This window comes from Pagrus pagrus (assembly GCF_965226575.1).
Source record: "Pagrus pagrus genome assembly, chromosome: 20".
NCBI lineage: Eukaryota > Metazoa > Chordata > Actinopteri > Spariformes > Sparidae > Pagrus > Pagrus pagrus.
Window position 1 is genome coordinate 25,394,915 of NC_140207.1, and position 23,182 is coordinate 25,418,096.

At 40.9% G+C, this 23,182-nt stretch overlaps 1 protein-coding gene across 1 annotated transcript in view; it reads left to right on the forward strand.

Annotated features, from left to right (window-relative positions):
• Positions 1-518: 518 nt before the first annotated feature.
• Positions 519-23,182, forward strand: part of snx7 (sorting nexin 7) — a 61,139-nt gene continuing 38,475 nt past the window's right edge. Inside the window, exons 1-7 of the mRNA XM_084340963.1 lie at positions 519-701; positions 10,851-11,039; positions 12,627-12,737; positions 14,576-14,734; positions 15,503-15,701; positions 15,894-16,093; positions 19,122-19,208. Of these exons, the coding sequence (XP_084197089.1) occupies positions 618-701; positions 10,851-11,039; positions 12,627-12,737; positions 14,576-14,734; positions 15,503-15,701; positions 15,894-16,093; positions 19,122-19,208 (1,029 nt within the window). The 5' untranslated portion in view covers positions 519-617. The remainder of the gene's footprint in view (positions 702-10,850; positions 11,040-12,626; positions 12,738-14,575; positions 14,735-15,502; positions 15,702-15,893; positions 16,094-19,121; positions 19,209-23,182) is intronic.

The following is a 23,182-nucleotide window of genomic DNA, read 5'->3' on the forward strand; positions in this document are numbered from 1 at the left end:
GATCTTTTCTCAGGCCCAACCAATGTTTGTGACATACTGGCCGAACAATAAACACAGTACATGTGTAAGGAATATTTTGATGAATTAGTTTGAATGATAAATAAATAGATAGCACAGGAGAAATTGCTAAATGAATTCAAAAATGAATTTAAGTTAATCCTATCATATTTCCAAGGATCCAGAACTCATACAAAAATGGACATTTTGATATTTAGATGAAGCATAGTAGAATCACACTATATTACGACCCGTGTCACAATCAATACATTTAGAATTAGTCCTATACCACAGTATGAAAAACCTAAATATTAAATCGGGAGGCCAAAGAGAAGACTCCACTCACACACACGTTCAAAACAAACAGTACAAGCTTTCAGAAATACCTTTTTTTTAATCTGTGAAGCATCTGCAGCTTACACAACAGCTCTGATCACAAGCATGATTTTAACATGATCAAAATAGGCCATTGTAGACGCACTGCTTTTATTTTGAAAACTCCGAGAGGAAGTGCCGTTGGGCCGCCCTCAGTGTCTCTGTGCTGCTCTGAAGTTGTGGTTAAAGTTTACCTCTCAGGTCTGTCTCATGAGCTCGGCTCTTTCACAAAGTTTGAGAGAGAGATGAGTGGACAGTCTGTCCCCGCGGACTTCTCAGGAAACATGTTGGACCTGGACGAGGACGACGACCTGGAGGTTTTCAGCAAGGTAAGGAAAAAACTGCCGAAAACAAGGCGACAGCTTCGGACGCTCGGCTTCAGTCCGTCCCTGTGCCTCCGTCGCTACGTGGATCTGACCCTGGCACTGACAGACCCGCTTTAACTGGAACTGGTGGAAGAATAGAAAGCTCATGTGTTTTCTCCTGTCCGTGCAGAGTGTAGTCAGAGTCTGCGGTGCACATCGTGACCACACACTGTCACCTCAGGAAGGAACTTAGTAAATGTCCTGCATCAGCTGATGAGCTGACCTTAGGACCCGTCTGCCAAACTCCCTACAGCTTCAGATAATGTCTCTTTGCTTAACTGCAGCATTTTGCACCAGATGAAACACACCTATAAGTCCATTATCTAGATTCACCTGTTAATCAAGCAAATGTCTTTAAACCTGACCGAACCATTCAGGTTGAAAACTGTTTTGAATTGAATCCTTTAGAAGATTTGATAAAGTCCCAGAGTTATGTTTTAGGAGTTGTGTTTATGCACACAATAACCATAGATTGCATTCTATATGTGATTTGGTGCGACATTCTGCATGCAGGGAAGTCGCATGTATTAGGGCGGGTCATATTTATTGTAGGCTGTAACTAATTTTTATGGTGGATTCTTTTTCATCATCCTATAACTGCTAGCCAAATTATACATGTCCACATGTAGAGCATTTACTCTAATGTGATATTGTCAAAGGTGTACTCAGGGTACATCATCACCAAGAAAATTGGAGGATCATGGTTAGAAAGACTTTATTGTGTGTTTAGTTTTTTGTGTGTGTTTTAGTGCTGGCCTTAATTCAGGTCAGAATGTGAACAACGGGTCTCAAACAGTCTCACTCTGAAACAGCTGCAGCTCCGGTCTATTTAGTTGCAAATCAAGAGTCAGGCTCCATATTCAGGTACAGGGCTGCAGTCAGTATAGAGAGCCGAAGTCCTTCCAGTGGACCTCGTGAGAAGTATTTTCGAAAAAAAATTGTACGGCAGTCAATAGGGAGAGACAACTACATTTTTTATACCATTTGAATCGTGTCATGAATCAAACATATGGTGTTTAAAAGATCATTTTTAAAGTCCATAAAGTCACATTTTGTCGCAATTAAAGTAAAATACTGTTTAGTTTGTGTTAAACCGCTCAGTGAACTACATTGTCTCGCTCAACACGTCACTAACACAAACAAGGCCGTGGCCTCAGCTCAGATAAGGGACTAAAAAAATGAAAATCACAGTAAATCTGCTCATATTGACAACTGCAGTTATGTGAAAGGAGAGTTGGTCAGTTCTGTGAGCTGCTAATATACAGGAGCAGCTCTGCAATGTTTAAGTTATGGATTTTGGTGACTGTTTAACGAGACGACGTTACTAATGCGACTGGTGGCTCTGTAGTCTTTCTGATGATGTATTTTCACAGTCTTATAATTCAGACTCTGCAATAGCCCCGCAACGAAGGCTGGCCTCTACACTGCCTTTGTTTGTTCACACTGAACCAGCCAGCCTCGGCATAAAGCCGCTCCACTGTGTCATTTCATACAGCACGGCCTTGCGTAACCAAGCGAGGCGTGATGGTAAACGTCATGACGTTGAGATCTGGGAGGGGGGTTTAGCATGTTACCACCGGGTTTCCACCTGTAGATCTAAAAATGTCTCAGCAAACTGTTTACAATCATATAGATGCTGTTATAATGTATTTTGATTGAGATCCTGACCCATCATGGAAAGTGATACGTTTTTTTTGCTCGAAAGTATATCACATAATCGCCATCAGTAAACATTCACACACACACTTCACAAAACGATTCTCAATGCACATCTCATTTCATTGCTGAAATGTGCTGTGGCACAGCCTGTGGAAACACGATCATTGTCTAGAACAACTGTGACGCTCAGATGTTACTTTTCATTACTTTACTACTTTACTATGTGCATACGTAACATAAAGAAGAGAAATTTGCTTTCTTAGGGAAAAATCTAGTTGGGAAAATCAGTATATGCTCATCCTCTAAACCCGGTTTCTTGTTTTTTTGATGGTTAAGAAATCGGCTTACTGGAGAAGGCCCACTGTAGTGTGGTTACTGTGCATGTAATCACACTGTTATTTCAGCCTCAAGTAAGACATTCCTGAAATTAAATTCTCTTTTGAAATACTATCCCAGCAAGAAAACGGTTTGTAACATCCCAGGGAGCATTGATTTGGTGAGGGCCCTACATTTTCGTTAAAATTAATATGACCATGTTTTTTGGACATCTAGGTTACATTAAACTATTTTTCAACAGCTTTTCAATGACAGTATTTCAAAGTGCAGTTACAGTTTCATCAGATTGAATTACAATCATTAAAATATTCAAACAATTTTTATGAGTAACGTAAAAAAACTGATGAAATTTGTCTGGACATGAAAAGACCGAATCAGTGCTTGCTGGTTTTTGAGAAAGGAAAGAAACAAAAGCGAGCACAATCATTTTCTTTATACAGCCCAATATCACACACCTGATTGAGGAGTTTTTCCGTCTGTACAGCATATGACAATCACCATCCTAGTTTGACATTTTACGGGAAATGTCCAACTATGGCTGTGGGTTCTGCTACATTAATTTCAAGTAAACAGCAGAGCATTTTGTATTCATCACCTACACCACAAAAGGAGCACTCACATCCGGGCGATGAGGGATGTAGAGGCCGCTGCCCGACAGCTCCTCATAGCTGCCCGTCAGGTGTGTAGCACGGTGCAGGGTATCCACCTGTCACAGACGTCACAGACAAAACACACCCACAAGTTTCAGTACAAATGTCAGCATTTGGATAGCTAAACAAATGTTTATGCTACCAGCTAAAATGACAACGGGCTGAACATAGGAGTGATGGTGTCCACAAACCTCTGTTTTCCTGCTATTTAAATAACAGTTGTTTTTAGGCAATGCAACCACTAAACATTGTGGCATTCTAACCGAGATGGGCCCGGTGTAATCAGGGGGTTAGGCTGGCCTTTTATTGTGACCAGTCCAAGGCACATGTGTGCTGTTGCTCTCCAGATCACAGGTCACAAATTAGTTTTGAATTGATAGATTTTATGACCTTGGACAGCTGATATTATGAGCTATCATATATGTAGTTATCTGACCAAAAATGAATACTTTATTAAGCATTGTAATACATTTTAAAAGAAACCACAGCCAGCACGACATTTAGTGCAAATCTTCACACAGTTACTGAGAAAAGATAATACTACAAAGTTGGATTGAAAGTTGTCTCTGAAAGCCCCCAAATAAGATGAATAATGTTGCTGAGTGACTACTGATGTCAGTGAGGTTGGGTTTACAGTTATTCAGTTCTAGTAAATATGAATATACAGTGCATTCAGAAAGTATTCAGACCCCTTCACTTTTTTTTTTACATATTGCTATGTTGCAGCCTTATGCTAAAATCATTTAAATTGTAATTTTTCCTCATCAATCTACACTCAATAAACCATTATGACAACGCGGAAACAGAATTTTAAATATTTTAGCAACATTTTTTAGATTGGAAAAACTGAAATATCACATTGACATAAGTATTCAGACCCTTTACTCAGTACTTAGTTGAAGCACCTTTGGCAGCAATTATAGCATTCAGTCTTCTTGGGTATGACGTGACAAGCTTTGCATACCTTGATTTGGGGATTTTCCGTCAGTGGACAGCCATTTTCAGGTCTCTCCAGAGATGTTCTATTGGGTTCAAGTCGGGGCTCCGGCTGCGCCTCTCAAGGACATTCACGAGTTGTCCTAAAGCCACTCCTGCTTTGTCTTGGCTATGTGCTTATGGTCATTGTCCTGTTTGACGTCCTGAACGCTCTGGACCAGGTTTTCATTAAGGATAAATCTGTACTTTGTAAATCTGTACAGTCGCCCAGTCCCTGCTGCTGAAAAACACCCCAAAAGCATGATGCTGCCACCACCATGCTTCCCCATTTGGATGGTATTGGGTAGGCAATAGGGTTGTCAAAAGTATCGAAATTCAAAAAAATATCGATACTAAAATGTTGTATCCGGATACGATACTCATTTTCAAAAGTATCGATACCACCCCCCCCTCCCCGACGCCGAGCCGCCGACGCTGCGTCCTTCTCCCTCTCTGCCTTCACACACAACAGGAGACACCCTCCCCCTCACCGTGACGTGCACAATAACAACAGAGCATGGCCAGTGCTGCTGCAGGAGGGCCAAATCAACCAGTTTTGGTTGAAAATGAAAGAGGGAAAAGTGTTTGGAGGTATTTTGACTTCGAGTCTAACGAGCACGGAAAGCCGAAGGACGTGGATAAGCCTGTGTGCAAACACTGCTACAAGGCGGTGGCGACCAAGTCAAGTAATACTTCCAACTTCGCGAAACATCTTAAGGACCGACACCCTGGCCTTTACAGTGAATTTCGACAAGTTAGTGTCTTTCGTTTCAAACTTATTACTGATGTTATCGTGGCCGGTGGCCCGCATTGTTGTTGGCCGTGTTATTATTAGCCATTAGCCGCAGCTAGCGATTAAAGGCTGACGTCACGTTAATGATTATAAACAACGTAAAAAAATAAATAAATCAGGCATGCCCATATTACGTTAATAGACACAGTGTCAGTATACTAAGTTTACATAGATGTTGGTGACTGAAAAGTGTTATTTTCTCTGTTAAAGTCCCAGAATGAAGCAGAGAAAAGTCGGCCTGCAACCAAACAGCAACACACACAGCCGACGCTACCTGTGTGTGACCTATCTGTGTTTGACCAACAACGAAAATATGATGCCAAGTCCCCAGAATATTTAACGTGTGGTTCTGTTAATTGTTACATGCTGTAACAGAGGTTATTTTTGCATTTTTCGTTAATAAAAGTATTTCTTTTAAATTTTGGGGTCTTTTTTTTTTTTTATCCTTGTGGTATCGAAAATGGTATCGAGTAGCTAATATTTTCCTGAGTATCGGTATCGAGTTGAAAATTTTAGTATCGTGACAACCCTAGTAGGCAATGAGCGGTGCCTAATTTCCTCCAGACATGACTCTTAGAATTGAGGCCAAACAGTTCAATCTTGGTTCATCAGACCAGAGAATCTTGTTTCTCACAGTCTGAGTGTCCTTTAGGTGCTTTTTTGCAAACTTTCACTCAGGAGAGGCTTCCGTCTGGCCACTCCACCATAAAGCCCAGATCTGTGGAGTGTTGCAGTGATGGTTGTCCTTTTGGAAGTTTCTCCCATCTCCACACAGGATTTCTGGAGCTCAGAGTGACCATCGGGTTCTTGGTCTGGTTTTTGCTCTGGTGTGCACTGTCAGCTGTGAGACCTTATGTAGACAGGTGTGTGCCTTTCCGAATCATGTCCAATCAATTGAATTTACCACAGGTGGACTCCAGTCAAGGTGGAGAAACATCTCAAAGATGATCAAGCGAAATGGGAGGCACCTGAGCTAAATTTCAAGTGTCATTGTAAAGGGTCTGAATACTTATGTCAATGTGATATTTCCGTTTTTCCTTTTTGATAAATTTGCAGAAATTTCTGAAATTCTGTTTCCGCCTTGTCATTATGGTGTATTGAGTGTAGATTGACAAGGAAAAAAAATTGATTTAAACAATTTTACTGAATACATTCTGAATGCACTGTATGTAATGGATATGATTTACATAAATGTTGCTATAGGGCTCCAATTATACTGAAACTCATTAACACTGTCACTATAACAACTGATCCACTACTGACAAAGCTGAAGCACTGATGTGAATACAGTTATTTTTAATTGTGTGGATACATTTGGCTCAGGTAGTTGAACATGTTTTAAATATAATATATGCGCAGCAAAAAGCCATATGGCGCTATCACAACTTTTTCACCAGCTCAGACTCCCTCTGCCACACTATGAAATTTGTGGTGCCTGGAAACAGAGGTAGAAATCACTGCTTCATCCTCTCCTCGGCTATTACCATAGCAACCAGTTCATCACAAAGAAATAGATGTTAGTTGTAGCTACTCGTTTCTCCATATTATTTGGTTTTAATAAACTTAAGTTGGTTTCAGTAGAAATTAGAAATAGACCATGGGCTGCCATGTATCCATCAACAGACTGAGCTGTGTCTGGACTTCCCAGAAAAAGAAACAGGGTGAGGGCTCCCTGCTGCAGATGTATGGTCGAATAATAACAAGACTAACTGGGGGAGAGAAATTGTCGTGTTTGTCGTCATCCTTTTAGTGTGGAGCAGTGTAAGGGAGTGGGGCTCTGCGTTGTCTGCTGACCACAGCAGCATCTCAGCTGTGTTACAGAACACAGACCTGCAGGCAGCACACTTATGGTTCACTGCTGTTTAAAGTTTAAAGCTGCATAAACTATCATTTGAATGTGTCAAATCCACTGTGAAAAGGCCAGTGCTTACAAATGAGTCAGACAGATGTCATCATTTGATAATACATAGTATCTTAAGGCCCCTTTATTATTAGTTGGCAACCTGTTTTGTTGCCATTATAACCCCAGAGTTAGTGATTTGTTCAGTGTCATTACTATTTATCGTTTAAATAAATACCTGCACCTATAACAAACTTCCAGTGAAAAAAAGTTTTAAAAATCTCTTGGCCACCAATTTTTCACTGAATTTTTAGGATTAATGGCTTGTGAAACAATTAGAGGAATGGCAGTAAACAATATTATATGTTAAAAACTAGGCCGTTTTTTGAGTAATGTACTTGGTTGCCTGTCGTTATAATTCTCAGGAGAGGGTCAGAGTTTCAGGATTGAAATCTGTAAAACTTTAAAACATCACCTAGTCTGTGAGCATGACCATGTGCCTGAATCACTTGCCATTTTCACACACAGTCGCTGCATTATCGCTGCAGCGGCGGTCGCCAATTCTCCGCTGTTGTTTGTTATACAGAGCCAAGCAGCTCTGGCGTAAAGACAAACCAGTGTGTAATTCACACAGCAAGCCGGCACTGTGAATCCAAAAGAGGCGTGACGGTACACGTCATGATGATGACGTCTGTGTGTTTTGTTCAACGTGTTTTCCCCGGTGTCCACCTGTTAATCTAAACATGTACCCGCTGACTGTTTATAATCATATGGATGCTGTTATCATGTGTTGTGATTGAGATCCTGACCCACCAAACATCCTGGAAAGTGACAAGGTTACGTTTTCTGCTCTAAATTACATAATAACATTATCACCATCAGTAAACAGGACGCTGTCTGACTCTCTCACTCGTGGAGAGGGATGCTGTTTTCTGGGGGAAAGTTCACTGAAGTCAGTGAATATATTACTTGAATCATTTCAGAGCTGTAGAACCCCTTCAACCTCTTACTAAACTCAGCACTCACCAGAAACTCTGGTTCTCTCTCTTCCTCTCCTCTTTGTAACGCCTAACTCTTCTTCTAGTGAAATCTGTGCTATCACTGCTGGTCTTTCTACTCTCAGCTGCTTGGAATGTTAATCTATAATCTTGGAATCAAATCTTATTTTACTGTTGATCATACTGCTGTAAATTGCTCTGGGTTAGAAAATAGAGAACAGTTTTATTCTTTATTGCTGAATGTACAGCACACTGTGTGAAAGAGAGGGAATGGACTAATTGGGGATTAATCCAGTCCAAATTTTACTGAGCATATTTAGACTGTTAAATTCTTACCCCACACACCATCTGGATAGGTCTGCAAATTGAAAATGTGCCCACAGGCCCCAGATGGCTCCCAGAGTTAGTAATCAAAGATAAACTGGGTGTATCACTGTTAAAATTCCTTACTTCTGAAAGTAATAGAAGGAAGTCTTCTAAAATGATAATTATTAGCTCCTTAAAATGTGTCTTTCCATGCAATGAAAGACACATTTTGGAAGCAAAGATTATAGTATAACTGTAGTGTGTAATATATTTGATCTTAATGACCGTAAACATACAGTCTCTGCATTTCTGTTCAGAAAGTTGTTATTTCTCAGTTAAAATATACTAATACTGTACGGCTGAACAATTAATACACTCTACTGTATATCATTTTTAGGTGACTATTCTGTAAAGTTTTCATTACTGGAGAGATCCGTTGGGTTGGGCAATATATCAATGTTGTATCGTTATAGTGATATGAGGCAATATATCATGTTGGATTTTGGTTATTGTTATATTGTGATATGTCTAAGTGTTGTCATTTCACCGCCTTGGCAAAGAGGTATTATGTTTTAGGGTTCGCTGTCCATTTGTCCCTGCCACTTGGACCCGAGGATGAACTGATTAGACTTTGGTGGCCAAAGGCCAAAGTAATTATGACCTCATGGCGCCATTTTCTCATGAACCCAATATCGCAGAAACACATTGAAAAATGAGAATTTCTTTAAGTTTGGTAAAATTGTCCACTATGGCTCAAGGATGAAGTGATTTGAATTATTTGCCAAAGGTCAGAGGTCAAGATCGCTGTGACCTCAGAAAACACCTTTTTGGCCATAACTCAGAAATTCACACGATAATTACGATAACATTTGAAAGACGAATGTCTAATAGGATGAAATGATGAAGTTATGACATTTGATATCCAAAAGGTCAGAGGTTAAATGCACTGTGACATCACAATATTCTGCAAAAAATGTTCTGGCCATTATTCAGCACCACAGCTCTGGAACAATAATTTGACTGGTAAGCAGAGGCATACAACAGTGATGCTGTATTTCTAGTTTAAAAGGATGTATAACAGTAAAGTGATGTCATTTTTATAATTTTTCCAGACTCTTCTACTTGTTCTCATACTTGTTTTTCCCCATTACTGATGATGATTTGTTGGAAATTCTCATTTAAGTCCAATAGTCATCCCAAAATATTGTTGCAGTATTGACTGATTGATATTGAGGCATAGTCCTTGCATTTATGAAGTGCTTTCGAGGAGATTTTAAAACATCCACATATAGTGTCTGAATATAGTCTTCTTTAATGCTATATTGCCCCGCCCTGACTCCAACCTTATACCATATGACATACTATGCACACGAAGAGGCGGGCAGGACACTGATGTACAGGTAGCCCTGCTGTAATGGTATTCAAATCTCTGCTGGGCTGGGTTGATGAAGTCTAACCAAGTCAGGCCTTGACTCCATTTTTCATTTCTTCTGTAGCCAACCAGTGGAAACTGTGGGAGGTTATTATTCCAGCCAAGAAATTAACAAAACAGCCCCCAATAAAATGCTGGGTTGTTGTTTTTATACTTGGATTTTTGTATGGATTAAACAAACAATGTAAAATCTGTCAATATCTGAGTTTGACAGGTGCTGGCAGATGGCAGATGCTGAAGATTTTTACGTTAAGATAGACATGAGGATAGTATCAATCTTCTCATCTGACTTCTATTGGTAAGCAAATAAATGTAATTATTACTTTAATTCAGTGTAACCAAGGAGCCCTAAAATGATCAGAGCACTGATAGCATTGCCCTGACACCTTTTATTGAATTCCATGTTATTGATGGGTGCTTTTAGCTTTAGCGCAAATTTGGCTACACTGCTGGTTGGGTCTGTGGAAAAAAGGATACAGGACTTTATGATAGTGTGACCCACTGTGTGTGATAAATTGGAGGCCTTTCAAGTAAATGCGATATAGAGTTAATAATTACTGTTTATCAGTAGCCAGCCTACTTTACATTTGATAAAACATAGGCTTATTGTTCTTGGCAGGTTGTAGGGCTGACTTGAAATTCAAATCTCAGACTTGAGTGGATTTGTTGGGTGCAATGGCGTGAATCAAATTTTGGTAGGAAGGACATACGGTTTTCCGTGACACTGCAGTCAAAAGGTTCTAGAAGTCTGGTAGAGGTTGCTATGATGGTTTTTACTATAATCAGGTCAAGCCCCCATGTACGACTGTCAAAGCAAACTGCAAAGAATGTCACTTGATTGTACAATTTGCTCCAACAGATCCAAACAGAGTTCACACAGAGTACCAGTCTGATACCTGATTTCTTTTTGGCCAACTTGAAACTTGTAAACCTGTTTGTGTAGAGGTGATTCAATGAATTATACAAATGGGGATAATTGTGCCCACTTTAAGACCGTCTCCGTTCAAAGACTTTCATGGTTATGCACTCTGTTGTTCACACATTAAAAGTGACAGGGCTTAAGGAAGTTGTGTTTGCTGTGGACATCACTGTTGGCTAACAGTAGCATCCTCTCATTGGTTCAGAACACATCCCTGGCAGATGGGAGTCCCATGCCCAACTCTCCTAGCTCCATGGTCAACCAGTACAGACTGGAGGAGGATGGGGAGGAGCAGCTGGATGCCAACACCAAAGACCTCTTCATCGCCGTCGATAACCCAGAGAGCCATGTCACTGCCATTGAAACCTTTATCATGTACAGAGTTGTGACCAAGGTGAGGATATTGTATTGTACATGTCTGTATGCAGAGGCCTAAGAATAAAGGCATTTTATCAGCTTTCTTAACTCAGGAAATTATTTCTAGCTCTGCTGATATCTTGGAGAGCTGCAGAGTAGTGCTAATCTGTTAGGGGCTGCAGAAGATCATGGTCAGAAAGAACTTTTCTTCGGAAGAGAGATGTTTTTTTCATTAATGCTTAATGACCATGTTCTTATTAAAAGATGCCACAAAGGCAGAAATGTAATATTTGTGACAGGCCTTGTTGCAATCAGACCATTAACAAGTAAAACACATGCCGTCTCTGCTAAAACCAAGATCCTCAGTCTCAGTGATTTCGTAACAAGGAAGTTGAAGCTTTGCAGAAGTGATGATTCATTCACAAACAATAGTTCTGGCTTTAGATATCATGCAGATTCAGTTGATTCACAACCACTCTGTGAAGTCCTGGAAAAAACAATGCTACACAGCTTTGTTAGGCGATAATTTTACAGTCACAAATTGCTGACAAGTATTCAAATTGCATATTTTTTGCATCATACTATTACACACATTACTCTCTACCCACTCTACAGCTACACACATTACTCTCTACCCACCCTTCAGCGAGTGATGATTAAAACTGCCCAGAAGATCATTGGTAACCATCTTCAGAGCATCAGTGACATTAGTGAAGTGAGATCTCGGCACAGAGCCCAAAGGATACTAAAAGACAACTTGCATTGCATTCATTGTACAGCCCTTTGTTGTAAAATAAATAATACCTTGCACCTTCAATATAACCAAGAGAAGGTAGTTAATAGAACTGCCCCTTAAACATTAATGATTCTGATCATTAGTTGAGGATCTCCTGCTTCAAACCTCATGTGGGGGTGGCTGTGGCTCAGGAGGTGGAACAGTCATCCACCAATTGGAGGGTCGGTGGTCCGATCCCCGGCCTCTGCAGTCTACATGAGAAAATGTCCTTGGGAAAGATACTGAACCCCAATTTGCTCCCAGTGACTATTCCATCGGTGTGTGAGTGTGTATGAATGGTTATCGCTCCTGATAAGCAGTTGGTGACTTGCATGGTAGCCTCTGCCACCAATGCATGAATGTGTCTGTGAATGCTGACCTGTGTTTAAAAGCACTTGAATGGTCACTTAGACTAAAAAAGCCAGATATACAGTCCATTTACAATTTACCATGTTGTCAGGTGAAGCAACAGATTTATGTTTCTGCTTCACTGTACACAAAGCAGCAGAAAAACAGTCTGGCCAGCTGTAAGGCTTTACAAAGCTAGTCTTGTTTCAAAATGACCTAACAGTAAATCTAACTGTGATGGAAATGGGGAGAGGGGGGATGAAACATTTTGTAGAAAGGAGTTCAGAGCTTTGCTATGTACATGTTTCTTCATCCTCTTAGGCTCAGGAGTGTTTTAGTCGTACATTAGTTTAACTTTCAGTGCAATTCCTAGGACAAATCCCAATACGCTTGATAAATATGGGCTCATGTATGTTTGTCATGACAACACTACCACCACCTGACATACCAGGGATAAAGCTTAATGGTGTCTTGGTAATGATTTGCAACTATTCTCTCCAGACCACACGGAGCGAGTTTGACTCCAGTGAGTACGAGGTACGGAGGCGCTACCAGGACTTCCTGTGGCTCCGAAGCAGACTGGAAGAAAACCACCCAACACTAATTGTCCATGTATGTATCAGCTTACAACATCATCTGCTGAACACTTCTGTGCTGCTGCCACTTGGACCAGTTTTGGATGATTACCACATCACACGTCACACACACTAAATATTCATTCATTTTTACACTGTATGAGAATCAACATGAAGAGACATGACATTTTTTTTATTTAACTTTGATATCTTCTGAGTCATTAGGACAGGTTACAGCAACTTATCTGAATTGGAATACATTTATTGTACAGTATATGCACATTCACGATTCAAATTGTCTTTTAATTTTAAGGTCATTATTCGATTCAATTAAAAGAAATTGAATTCAGTAGTGACGCCTCTGCTGTTGGTCTGTATTTGTAAAGACCCACAAAGCAGTCTAACATACAGTACTGTGCAAAAGTTTTAGGCAGGTGTGAAAAAATGCTGTAAACTAAGAATGCTTTCAAAAATATAAATAATAATTGCTTATTTTTATCAATTAACAAAATGCAAAGTGAGCAAACAAAAGAAAAATCTAAATCAAATCAATATTTGGTGTTGCTACCCTTTGCCTTCAAACCAGCATCAATTCTTATAGGTGCACCTGCACAAAGTCAAGGATTTTGTAGGGTTGTAGTCTGGTGTATGATCAACCAATTATACCAAATAGGTGCTAATGATCATCAATTTCACATGTAGGTTGAAACACAGTCATTAACTGAAACAAACAGCTGTGTAGGAGGCTTAAAACTGGGTGGGGAACAGCCAAACTCTGCTACCAAGGTGAAGTTGTGGAAGACAGTTTCATTTCACAGGTCATACACCATGGCAAGACTGAGCACAGCAACAAGACACAAGGTAGTTATACTGCATCAGCAAGGTCTCTCCCAGACAAAGACTTCAAAGCAGACTGGGGTTTCAAGATGTGCTGTTCAAGCTCTTTTGAAGAAGCACAAAGAAACAAGGCAATGTTGAATATCGTAGACGCAGTGGTCGGCCAAGGAAACTTAGTGCAGCAGATGAAAAACACATCAAGCTTATTTCCCTTCGAAATCGGAAGATGTCCAGCAGTGCCATCAGCTCAGAACTGGCAGAAACCAGTGGGACCCAGGTACACCCATCTACTGTCCGGAGAAGTCTGGCCAGAATTGGTCTTCATGGGAGAGTTGCAGCCAAAAAGCCATACCTCCGACATCCAAACAAGGCCAAGCTACTCAACTATGCATGAAAACATAGGAACTGGGGTGCAGAAAAATGGCAGCAGGTGCTCTGGACTGATGAGTCAAAATCTGAAATATTTGGCTGTAGCAGAAGGCAGTTTGTACGCCGATGTCATTAAGAACTATCTTCAGCTTAAAGAAGAACAAGAAGTCCTGGAAGTGATGGTATGGCCCCCACAGAGCCCTAATCTCAACATCATGGAGTCTGTCTGGGATTACATGAAGAGACTGAAGGATTTGAGGAAGCCTACATCCACAGAAGATCTGTGGTTAGTTCTCCAAGATGTTTGGAACAACCTGCCAGCCGAGTTCCTTCAAAAACTCTGTGCAAGTGTGCCTAGAAGAATTGATGCTGTTTTGAAGGCAAAGGGTGGTCACACCAAATACTGATTTGATTTAGATTTCTCTTCTGTTCATTCACTGCATTTTGTTAATTGATGAAAATAAACTATTAACTAACTATTAACTTCCACTTTTGAAAGCATTCTTAGTTTACAGCATTTTTTCACACCTGCCTAAAACTCTCGCATAGTACTGTATATGAAAGTACATCAGAGAAACCAACTATTAGGTTGTAAAAACAATAAACTGTAATCTTCTGTTGGTTGTCTGTATCTGCCTTGCACCTTGCCTTGTCTCCCTGTGTCCTCAGCCTCTCCCAGAGAAGTTTGTGATGAAAGGCATGGTGGAGCGCTTCAACGATGACTTCATTGAGACCAGGAGGAAAGCTCTGCACCGCTTCCTCAACAAGATATCTGAACATCCCATACTTTCCTACAACCAGCACTTAAAAGTCTTCCTCACAGCAGAGGTCTCTCTCACTCTTACTCTCACTCTCACACTCACACTCACACTCACACTCACTCACACTCACACTCACACTCACTCTCACTCTCACTCTCACTCTCACTCTCATTCTCATTCTCATTCTCACACTCACTCTCACTCTCACTCTCACTCTCATTCTCATTCTCACTCTCACTCTCACTCTCACACTCACACTCACACTCACACTCACACTCACTCTCACTCTCACTCTCACTCTCACTCTCACTCTCACACTCACACTCACACTCACTCACTCTCACTCTCACTCTCACTCTCACTCTCACTCTCATTCTCATTCTCATTCTCATTCTCACACTCACACTCACTCTCACTCTCACTCTCACTCTCACTCTCACACTCACACTCACACTCACACTCACACTCACACTCACACTCACACTCACACTCACTCACACTCACTCTCACTCTCACTCTCACTCTCACACTCACACTCACACTTACTCTCACTCTCACACTTACTCTCACTCTCACTCTCACTCTCTCACTCTCTCACACTCACACTCTCTCTCACACTCACACACACACACTTCATGCTTTAATGCTTACACTGTTGAATGAAGCTTGCTGTATTAGCTATTTGATGTCATGAAGCCAAATAGTTGCTGCTCATCACAGATTTATTCAGGTTAATTCCCTAATCAGACATCTTATTTATTGTCTAAATTCATGTTGTATGTAATACATTTAGACCAGTGTAAACATTTAACAAAAACTTTATTGACTCTGGCAGGAGTTGTCGTCTCACAGGAAACAGGGTCCAGGCTTCCTGAGCAGAATGGGGGAGACAGTGAGAGCGGTAGCCAACTCGGTACGAGGCCTGAGGAGCCGGCCGGAGGAGTTCACACTGATGCAGGAGTATGTGGAAGACTTCAGTAACAAGATCTGCTCTGTGGACAAAGTCACCCAGAGGATCATCAAGGAGCAGAGAGGTACCCTGAACCACACCATTATTGTTAGTTTCAGGGGATTATACATACATATAATTTACGATAATAACTACTGGCTAATGAAAACATAATGATGAATATTATATTCCCTTTCTGCCAATATATCCTTGATCATTGTGACCGTTGAATCCATCTGTGTTGTTCATGTTTAATTTTTTTCCTCTGTGCTTTCAGAATATGTGGATGAGTTGAAGCTGTACAGCCCCACCTACACCCAGTGGGCGGGGTCAGAGGAGGAGCTGGCGGAGTCACTGAACGGTGTTGCCAGCTGTGTGGAGCGGTGCAGTAAGGAAACAGAAGAGCAGATCTACCATCTGTCTGAAGTCCTTGTACCCGCCCTGCATGAGTATGTCCTGTGTGCTGAGACCCTGAAGGTGAGCCCAGACCACACTGCTCACATCTAACCCCCTCTTCATGACAGAAAATAGGAGGAGACATCTCTGCTCATCCATATGTTCAGCTGGGGCCGGTTCCAGAAAGCAGGTTTAATCAACTCAGTGTATGTTGGCGAGAGGTGACCAGGTAGCCTGGCTGAAGTGCATTCCTCTGCTCAGTTCTGCTCCACTGCTCTTTTCCACTCACACATATTCTCTCATATTCTCTATAATGACCAGATTAATTTATCACATGGAGACTTTTATGTGTTCCTGGAAAAGCAGGACCTTTCTTCTGCTGCAACAATTAATTTAGAAGTGTTATGTGTGTGACGATCTGCAGGGACAGGTTTCAACTTTTCTGTCTGTGTGTGAGCTCTCCTCTGAGGAATAAATAGATCTATGTAAAAAGGTAATCACAAACGGCAGTGATGATCTATTAGAAATAGTGTTTTCTTGCCTGATAAACTCGTGGCACACAGACTACATTTAACAGATGCCAAAACGATCACTGTAGATTGCGAGTCGGGAGCTCCAGGGCACCGAACAGCTCAATTGGTTCAAATGTGCACCGAAATGAAGAGGGCAACGTTTCAGTGCGCCTAACTGTTGCAGACCTGCCAACATGTACGCATTTTTCGTACTCGGCACGCATTTTGACCCTTAAGTACGCTTGTACGAATTGCTGCTCACCACGTACGCATTTTGTTGCATCTCGCAGTTCGCCGGTTTCAGTTTCTGTGCAAGTTCAATCTATGAAGTTGATTCTGCCGCTGAGTCACAACAATCTGCGTGTAAGTGGAGTGAAAAGCTTTTGGCCAATCAGAGCGCTACATTTTAAAGCAACACTAGGTAGTTTGGACTCATTACTACCCCCGGCTGGTTGAGAAGCGCAATTATCTGTTACGAGAGTCGTAAATACTGTCCCTGTATGAGCATCCCTGGGCAAAATGAATACACGTGAATTTGTTGACAGAGCCAGCAAATGACGAAATCGTCTGAAAAAACGTCAAACGAGTGCCAACAACAAGCTGGATTCAGAGATAGCAGCTGGTAGTTTGTTAGCATATAGGCTGCACAGCACATTAGCATGCTAGAATTATTCTCATACCGAGTTGTTTGTAGTGATTGCACCGACTAAGTTACTTCCAAAACACAACACTTGGGCTTGAATGTGTTTAGTAACATCTGAAGATATAACTACGTTTTCGGGAGTTACTAAGTACAATCGCAAGTTGACGTTGTGTTCGGTGTAATAACTACAACCAACTCGGTATGACAACAGTAAGTAGCATGCTAACGTTACCTCCCGATCACACTGTTCAACAATTACGTTGATTATCTGCATGAACTAAGGAATCCGCAACTTTTCAAGACAAGACATTCACAGTGTTTTAGTAAGTTACTCATCGTTTACAGTCACTACATGAAAACTTGCAAGCTGACGTTGTGTTCGGCGTAATAACTACAACCAACTCGGACGGCAACAGTAGCTAAGTAGCATGCTAACGTTACCGGTAACAACAATAGCCTGACGTTACCTCCCGACCACACTGTTCAACTATTATGTTGATTATCAGCATGAACTAAGAAATCTGCAACTTTACAAGACAAGACGTTCATAGTGTTTTAGTAAGTTAGTCATCGTTTACAGTCACTACATGAAAACGTGCAAGCTATCGAAACGGACAGCATTAGCTTATCTCCCGGCTTTATTACGGTTATAAACTGTGGACAAATAGTGCCCCAATGAACACCACATAACAACAAATCAACTCAAAGTAAAAGTCGGTAAGATAATAAATATGTATATATGTAATATATGACTTACAAATCCAGTAGCATCTAGGCTAGGTCACCGTAAGTTCTTTCAGCTCGCACCACCGAGCGTAAGCTGGTCCAATATTTATCCATGTCCGGCTCATGTTATATCACTTTCTCTTTTTCTTTTCTTCGCCTCCTCAGACAATACCTTCTTGGTTTTTTTTAGCTGGCTTGGCCATGGCGTTGGTTTACAAAAAATCCAAGTAGTTGCTGGCTAAATCCACCGACGAATAAACGTGCCGTAAAGCAGGTCGCACTAGACTTCTTTACGTCAGGTATGTCCCTACCCGCTCTGGGAAGTTACACAGTGCGGTTTCTGCCGGCGCGACCCCCCTCAGGCTGCAGGGGCGTCACCGTTCATCCTATTAACCGTTATTCTACCACTTAACTGGGTTTAGAAATATTATTTTAAGGTCGAAAAGCTACCTAGTGTTGCTTTAACACCCTCGCCCACCTGCCCCTCCTAGCCAAATGCTGCGCACGTTCAATTCAATTCAGTGCCTCAAGCAAGCCAGGGCGCCTGCATCCCTATAGATCTCAGCCAATGCAAACAGCATTGAAAAGGTAAAATTAAGACGTTGAGTTTACCCAACGGTGTTGTTAACCACTCGTCAAAGTTACTGTGGGTGTGTGTTGCAAATAGTAGTGTAGCGCCAGTTAAAATGAATGAAGCTTTTACTGGTGGTGGTCTGAAGTATTTTATTCCTCGAAGCAATTCTTTATGACCAACAACAACAACGTAAGAGCTAAAATAAAAACAAATAAAAAGCCATTAGTCCATAGCTACATCTATAATTAGCCTGTGGCATTTAGCTTTACTTTACATTAAACAAACTTTAATTTCAACACAAACATAAATCTACCATAAGCCTTTACATTGTTGCCACTTTCAACTGGGCTAATAAATCACTCTTGTAGTTTAGTTCAACACCGTAGTTATTTTCCTTTATCAGTGAATTTCCTTATATCCATGTGATGCTTGTTTACCTTTCTCAATTAGAAAGCACCCTGACTGGAAGCATCCAAGATAGGAAGGCTCCGCAGTTCAGTCAGCATCATTTCTTTAAATTGATTTCTCTACAGCAGTGACCACAGATGTTAGGATGCTTTGTAAAAATGTTTGTAAAATGTGTAGAATCACACTTCAAAACATTCACTTTTTCACAAGTTTTATTAAAAGTAAGTCTTTGTTGGTCTGTCTCAGGCTGTGATGAGACGGAGGGACAACATCCAGGCTGAGTTCGAAGCCAAGAGTGAGGCCCTGGCATCCAGAAAAGCTGACCAAGATGCAGTAAGTGCGATTTTACATCCACACATACTGACAGGAAACCAGACAGACTCCTACCATCCTCCCTCCCTGCATCCCTCTGAGCCAACTGATGTGTTTGTGTGTCCTCTAGTCATCTTCCCCAAGATTAGCTTTAATAAAGTGAAGCACAGAGATGGGCCTCTCCCACAGGGCCACCCTCAGCTCATATTGGGGGGGAAAGGAGCTTCCTGGGAGGATTATCTAGATATCCAGGCTTGTCAGTTGGAAGTCAGTCCTCAGCTCAGTGGGAGTAAGAGCTGTCAATATTATTTCACACTGTAAGCCCAGCAGCTAATCGCGTTGTAATGAAAATTCCCATATCCTCTTTATATGATGACTGGCTTCTAAATGTCTGGAGACAAAGGATGAAGGAGGAAAGTTCGTAAAAGCAAAGGACAAAGCTATTTTTAGACACTTTACTTGAGATGTTTGCGTGTGTGTGGGGGGATGTGCAGCTGTGCATCCCCCTCACCCCACTGATGTCAGAATCCATCTGTGAGATTTTAATGAAGAAGCAGGACTGAGATTTTACCCCCACAGTATTGTATTGCTGCTTTAACTACGTGTGTGTGTGTGTGTGTGTGTGTGTGTGTGTGTGTGTGTGTGTGTGTGTGTGTGTGTGTGTGTGTGTGTGTGTGTGTGTGTGTGTGTGTGTCTGTGTGTGTGTGTGTGTGTGTGTGTGTGTGTGTGTGTGTGTGAATGGAGAGGCTTTAATTCAGTCCTCCAGCTTTTAATGTATTTCAGTCTGCTTCTGCCTTTAACAGATCTGAACTAATGAGAAGGGAAATGTCAAACAGAAGCCTTTGTTACTGCTTCCAACAACGTGGCCACACACTGAGTTTAATGAGAGCCCAGGAAACACAGCAGCTTTCATTCAGCTTCATCTGAAGGAGCTCACTTTGATTTCATTAATTTATTTCTTATCTGGAGAAAATGTTGATTTGTAAGAAGTTGTCATTTAAGGAATCAGGCGGACCACCTGTGTTTCTGGATAAAGAACGGGGCTTGTGGTAAAGGTTAATAGAAATGGTTTAGCTGGATCCTGACCAATATATCAGTTGGCCGATATTATACTGGTATGAGCATATATGCTGTCCAATATGGGCCAATGCAAAAACGTTCTTAAAGAGATCATAATGTAGATAAAGATCAGGGGAATGTATAATTACTAAATTCCCAGTGAAGTTTACTGATTCAGTGCACTGGTGTCATTTTGAGCAATAAAATTGATTACTCAACTGTAAAACATCCTGCCTCTATTACATATCTATATCATAAGTGATAACCACATTTGAGGAAACATTGCAAAAAATGTGTGTACATCTGCCAATGTATCAGAATGTTTAACTCACTAGTCATTGGCCCCAAAGTATGTTTGGGCTCTACTGTAGTTTGAACCTTTTTACCCTGAGGTTTCTCTGTAGTAACTTCAGTTCTACAAGTCTTAATGCTGCAGCCATATTATTGTTTCTGTATCTATAGGATGAATGTGGTTACTCAGTCATTCCATCAGTCAGTAATACTGTACATGTTATGTATACATGGCATTAAACACCTCGCAGTCCAGTTCAGTTCCGGTATTTTAACGTTTCCATTATCATTATCTTCTCGTCCTCTGCGCTCTGATGGATCTCCCAAGCTGTTTTTTCAGCAGTCTTCTGTCTTGCTGCCTGCAGCCTTTTCTCAAGCAAAGCCTTTTTCCCTGTTGTAATAAACAACCACAAACATAAGAAAGTACACAACATGTGTGTGTGTTGTGTGAGCTGTGGGTAGGGAGTGTGTGGTGGAGCAAGAGAGCGTCAGAAAAGAGACGTGAATCCAAGCAGAGCAGAGGAATAAACGGTCATCAGTTTGTTTATGTTGTTAATCTGGCAGTAATGTAGCTAATAAATGCAGTGGCTCATTAAGAGTTAAGACAGTCTCCTCTGTTGTATCCAACAGCTGAGAAAGTGAAAGCGGTTATCTCATAAGCCTGGCCAGTAACAAGCAGCCTATATTTAAGAATACTGTCCGCCATGAAAAACACAAAACAGATCTCATGTTTAGGTATATTGATTATGAGTTATGTCCGGTTCTAAGAGTACTATACCATATTTTGTTGTAAACAAGGTATAATCACACTACAGTACAGTAGCGTTGGGAACCGATATTCCAAGAGTCAGGCATCCATAAGAAAAATTGAATTTTGGATCTGCTTTGGTTGCTGAAAAAGCTGAAAAACCCTGTATCACTGCAAACAAAGGCTACATATGTGCATGACGTGCTAGTGTGGCTTCACTTTATGAAAGAAAACATTAAACTTGGCAGCTAAGGCACACAGCAATGATAAGGTTCTGAGAGGAGTTGTGAGTTTGGGTTTTATTTTCATTTTGCAATAAAGGTTTATTATTTGAGTAGACTTCCTGCGCCATCAAGGGCGGCAGCCTGCCACAGTTGCTCCTTGTCGTTCAAGGATTTCCTTGAATTTCTGACCAACAAATAGCTGAATGGACTTGTATTTCTAGATGTGGTCCAAAAGTCAGTTTGGCTGAGGCATTGTCAGCACAGTGATGCACTGACACACAGCAGAGCAAAGCTGATCGGATTGGTTTGTTGCATCTATTCAATCATAACTGGAAAGCACACTCCATGACTGAGCTGTCTGAAATACAAAGCTTGCATGACGTCTTTAGTTATTATCACTTTGTTTGTATCAGTATGTGTCTTCATAACACTGCAGTCACTTCTTAACCCTACCATATCTGGACTGCAGACTGGGAAAGATATGAACAGTCCTCCAGAAATGCCATCTGTGAGCAGGGGTTCACAACTGGCCTGACCAATATGATGAGGATCTTTCTGAACTTCAAACAGAGCAGAATTAATTTATTCCCTTCCGTCAACATTTATGTGACCTTTTATTATGAACTTTTTAATGAGTCAACCTTTCCAGAGCCAGACTGAATATGATTCCATGACACAACACAGCCAGCAGGGGGCAGTGTCGCTCTAATTTAAACTCACACTAAGGAACGAGGTGTGATTCACCAAAGCATGTTCCATTATTGTTTAGTTCTGTCAAAAAAGTTAAAACACCAGGACTACTTTTGTAGTTTTACTTTGCATCATTTGTAATGCAAGACTTTTAATTGAATCATGTTATGTTGTTGGTACTTTTATGACCTAAATAGAAACAAATGATTTTCCTGCACCACAGCTTGTTGAACGAGCCACCAGATAAACATTCACTGCGGAAAAGCATAGGCGCAGTTTGTACTTTTAAGGTTACAAAAAAAATCTAGAGGAACTTTAATGTGTATAAAAGAAACATCTTGGATGACAATAAACAATTAGGACTAGATGGTGCATCATATCCTGACTAATATGTGCAATGATTGATGCAATATTGCAAGAATTACCACTACAATCAAATTCACACTAAACCCGACAATAAACCAGTCACAGATCCCATTAGAGTTTCTCTAGAGATGAGCCTGATCATCCACCAAACACTCACCACTGTCCTCTTTTTAAAGATATTTAAGCAGGTTTAACAAAAGGGTAAAGGGCACAGACGGCAGGTAAAATAATACAGAGTCATAAGTAGAGGTCAGATTATTAGAAATCAAGGAGACTGAAAACTGATATTTGGGACCGATATTGATTTGCAGTAAAAATGAAAATCTTTGTGTTGACATTTCAAACAACCAGTGTTGAAAGTATAATTCACTCAGGTACTGTTCTTAACTACAATTTTGAGGTACTTTACTTGATTATTTCCATTTTCTGCTACTTTATATTTCCACTCCACTACATTTATTTGATAAATTTAGTTACTAGTTACTGTGCAGATTCAGATTATCCAGTTTATAGGCTAGTAGCTGTGACCTGTTACCAGTCAGATATAGTTGTGGGCGGGGCATTGTGTGAGAGAATGCTGCATCAGAGCCAAAGTTGCACATTTTTAATTTGGTTTA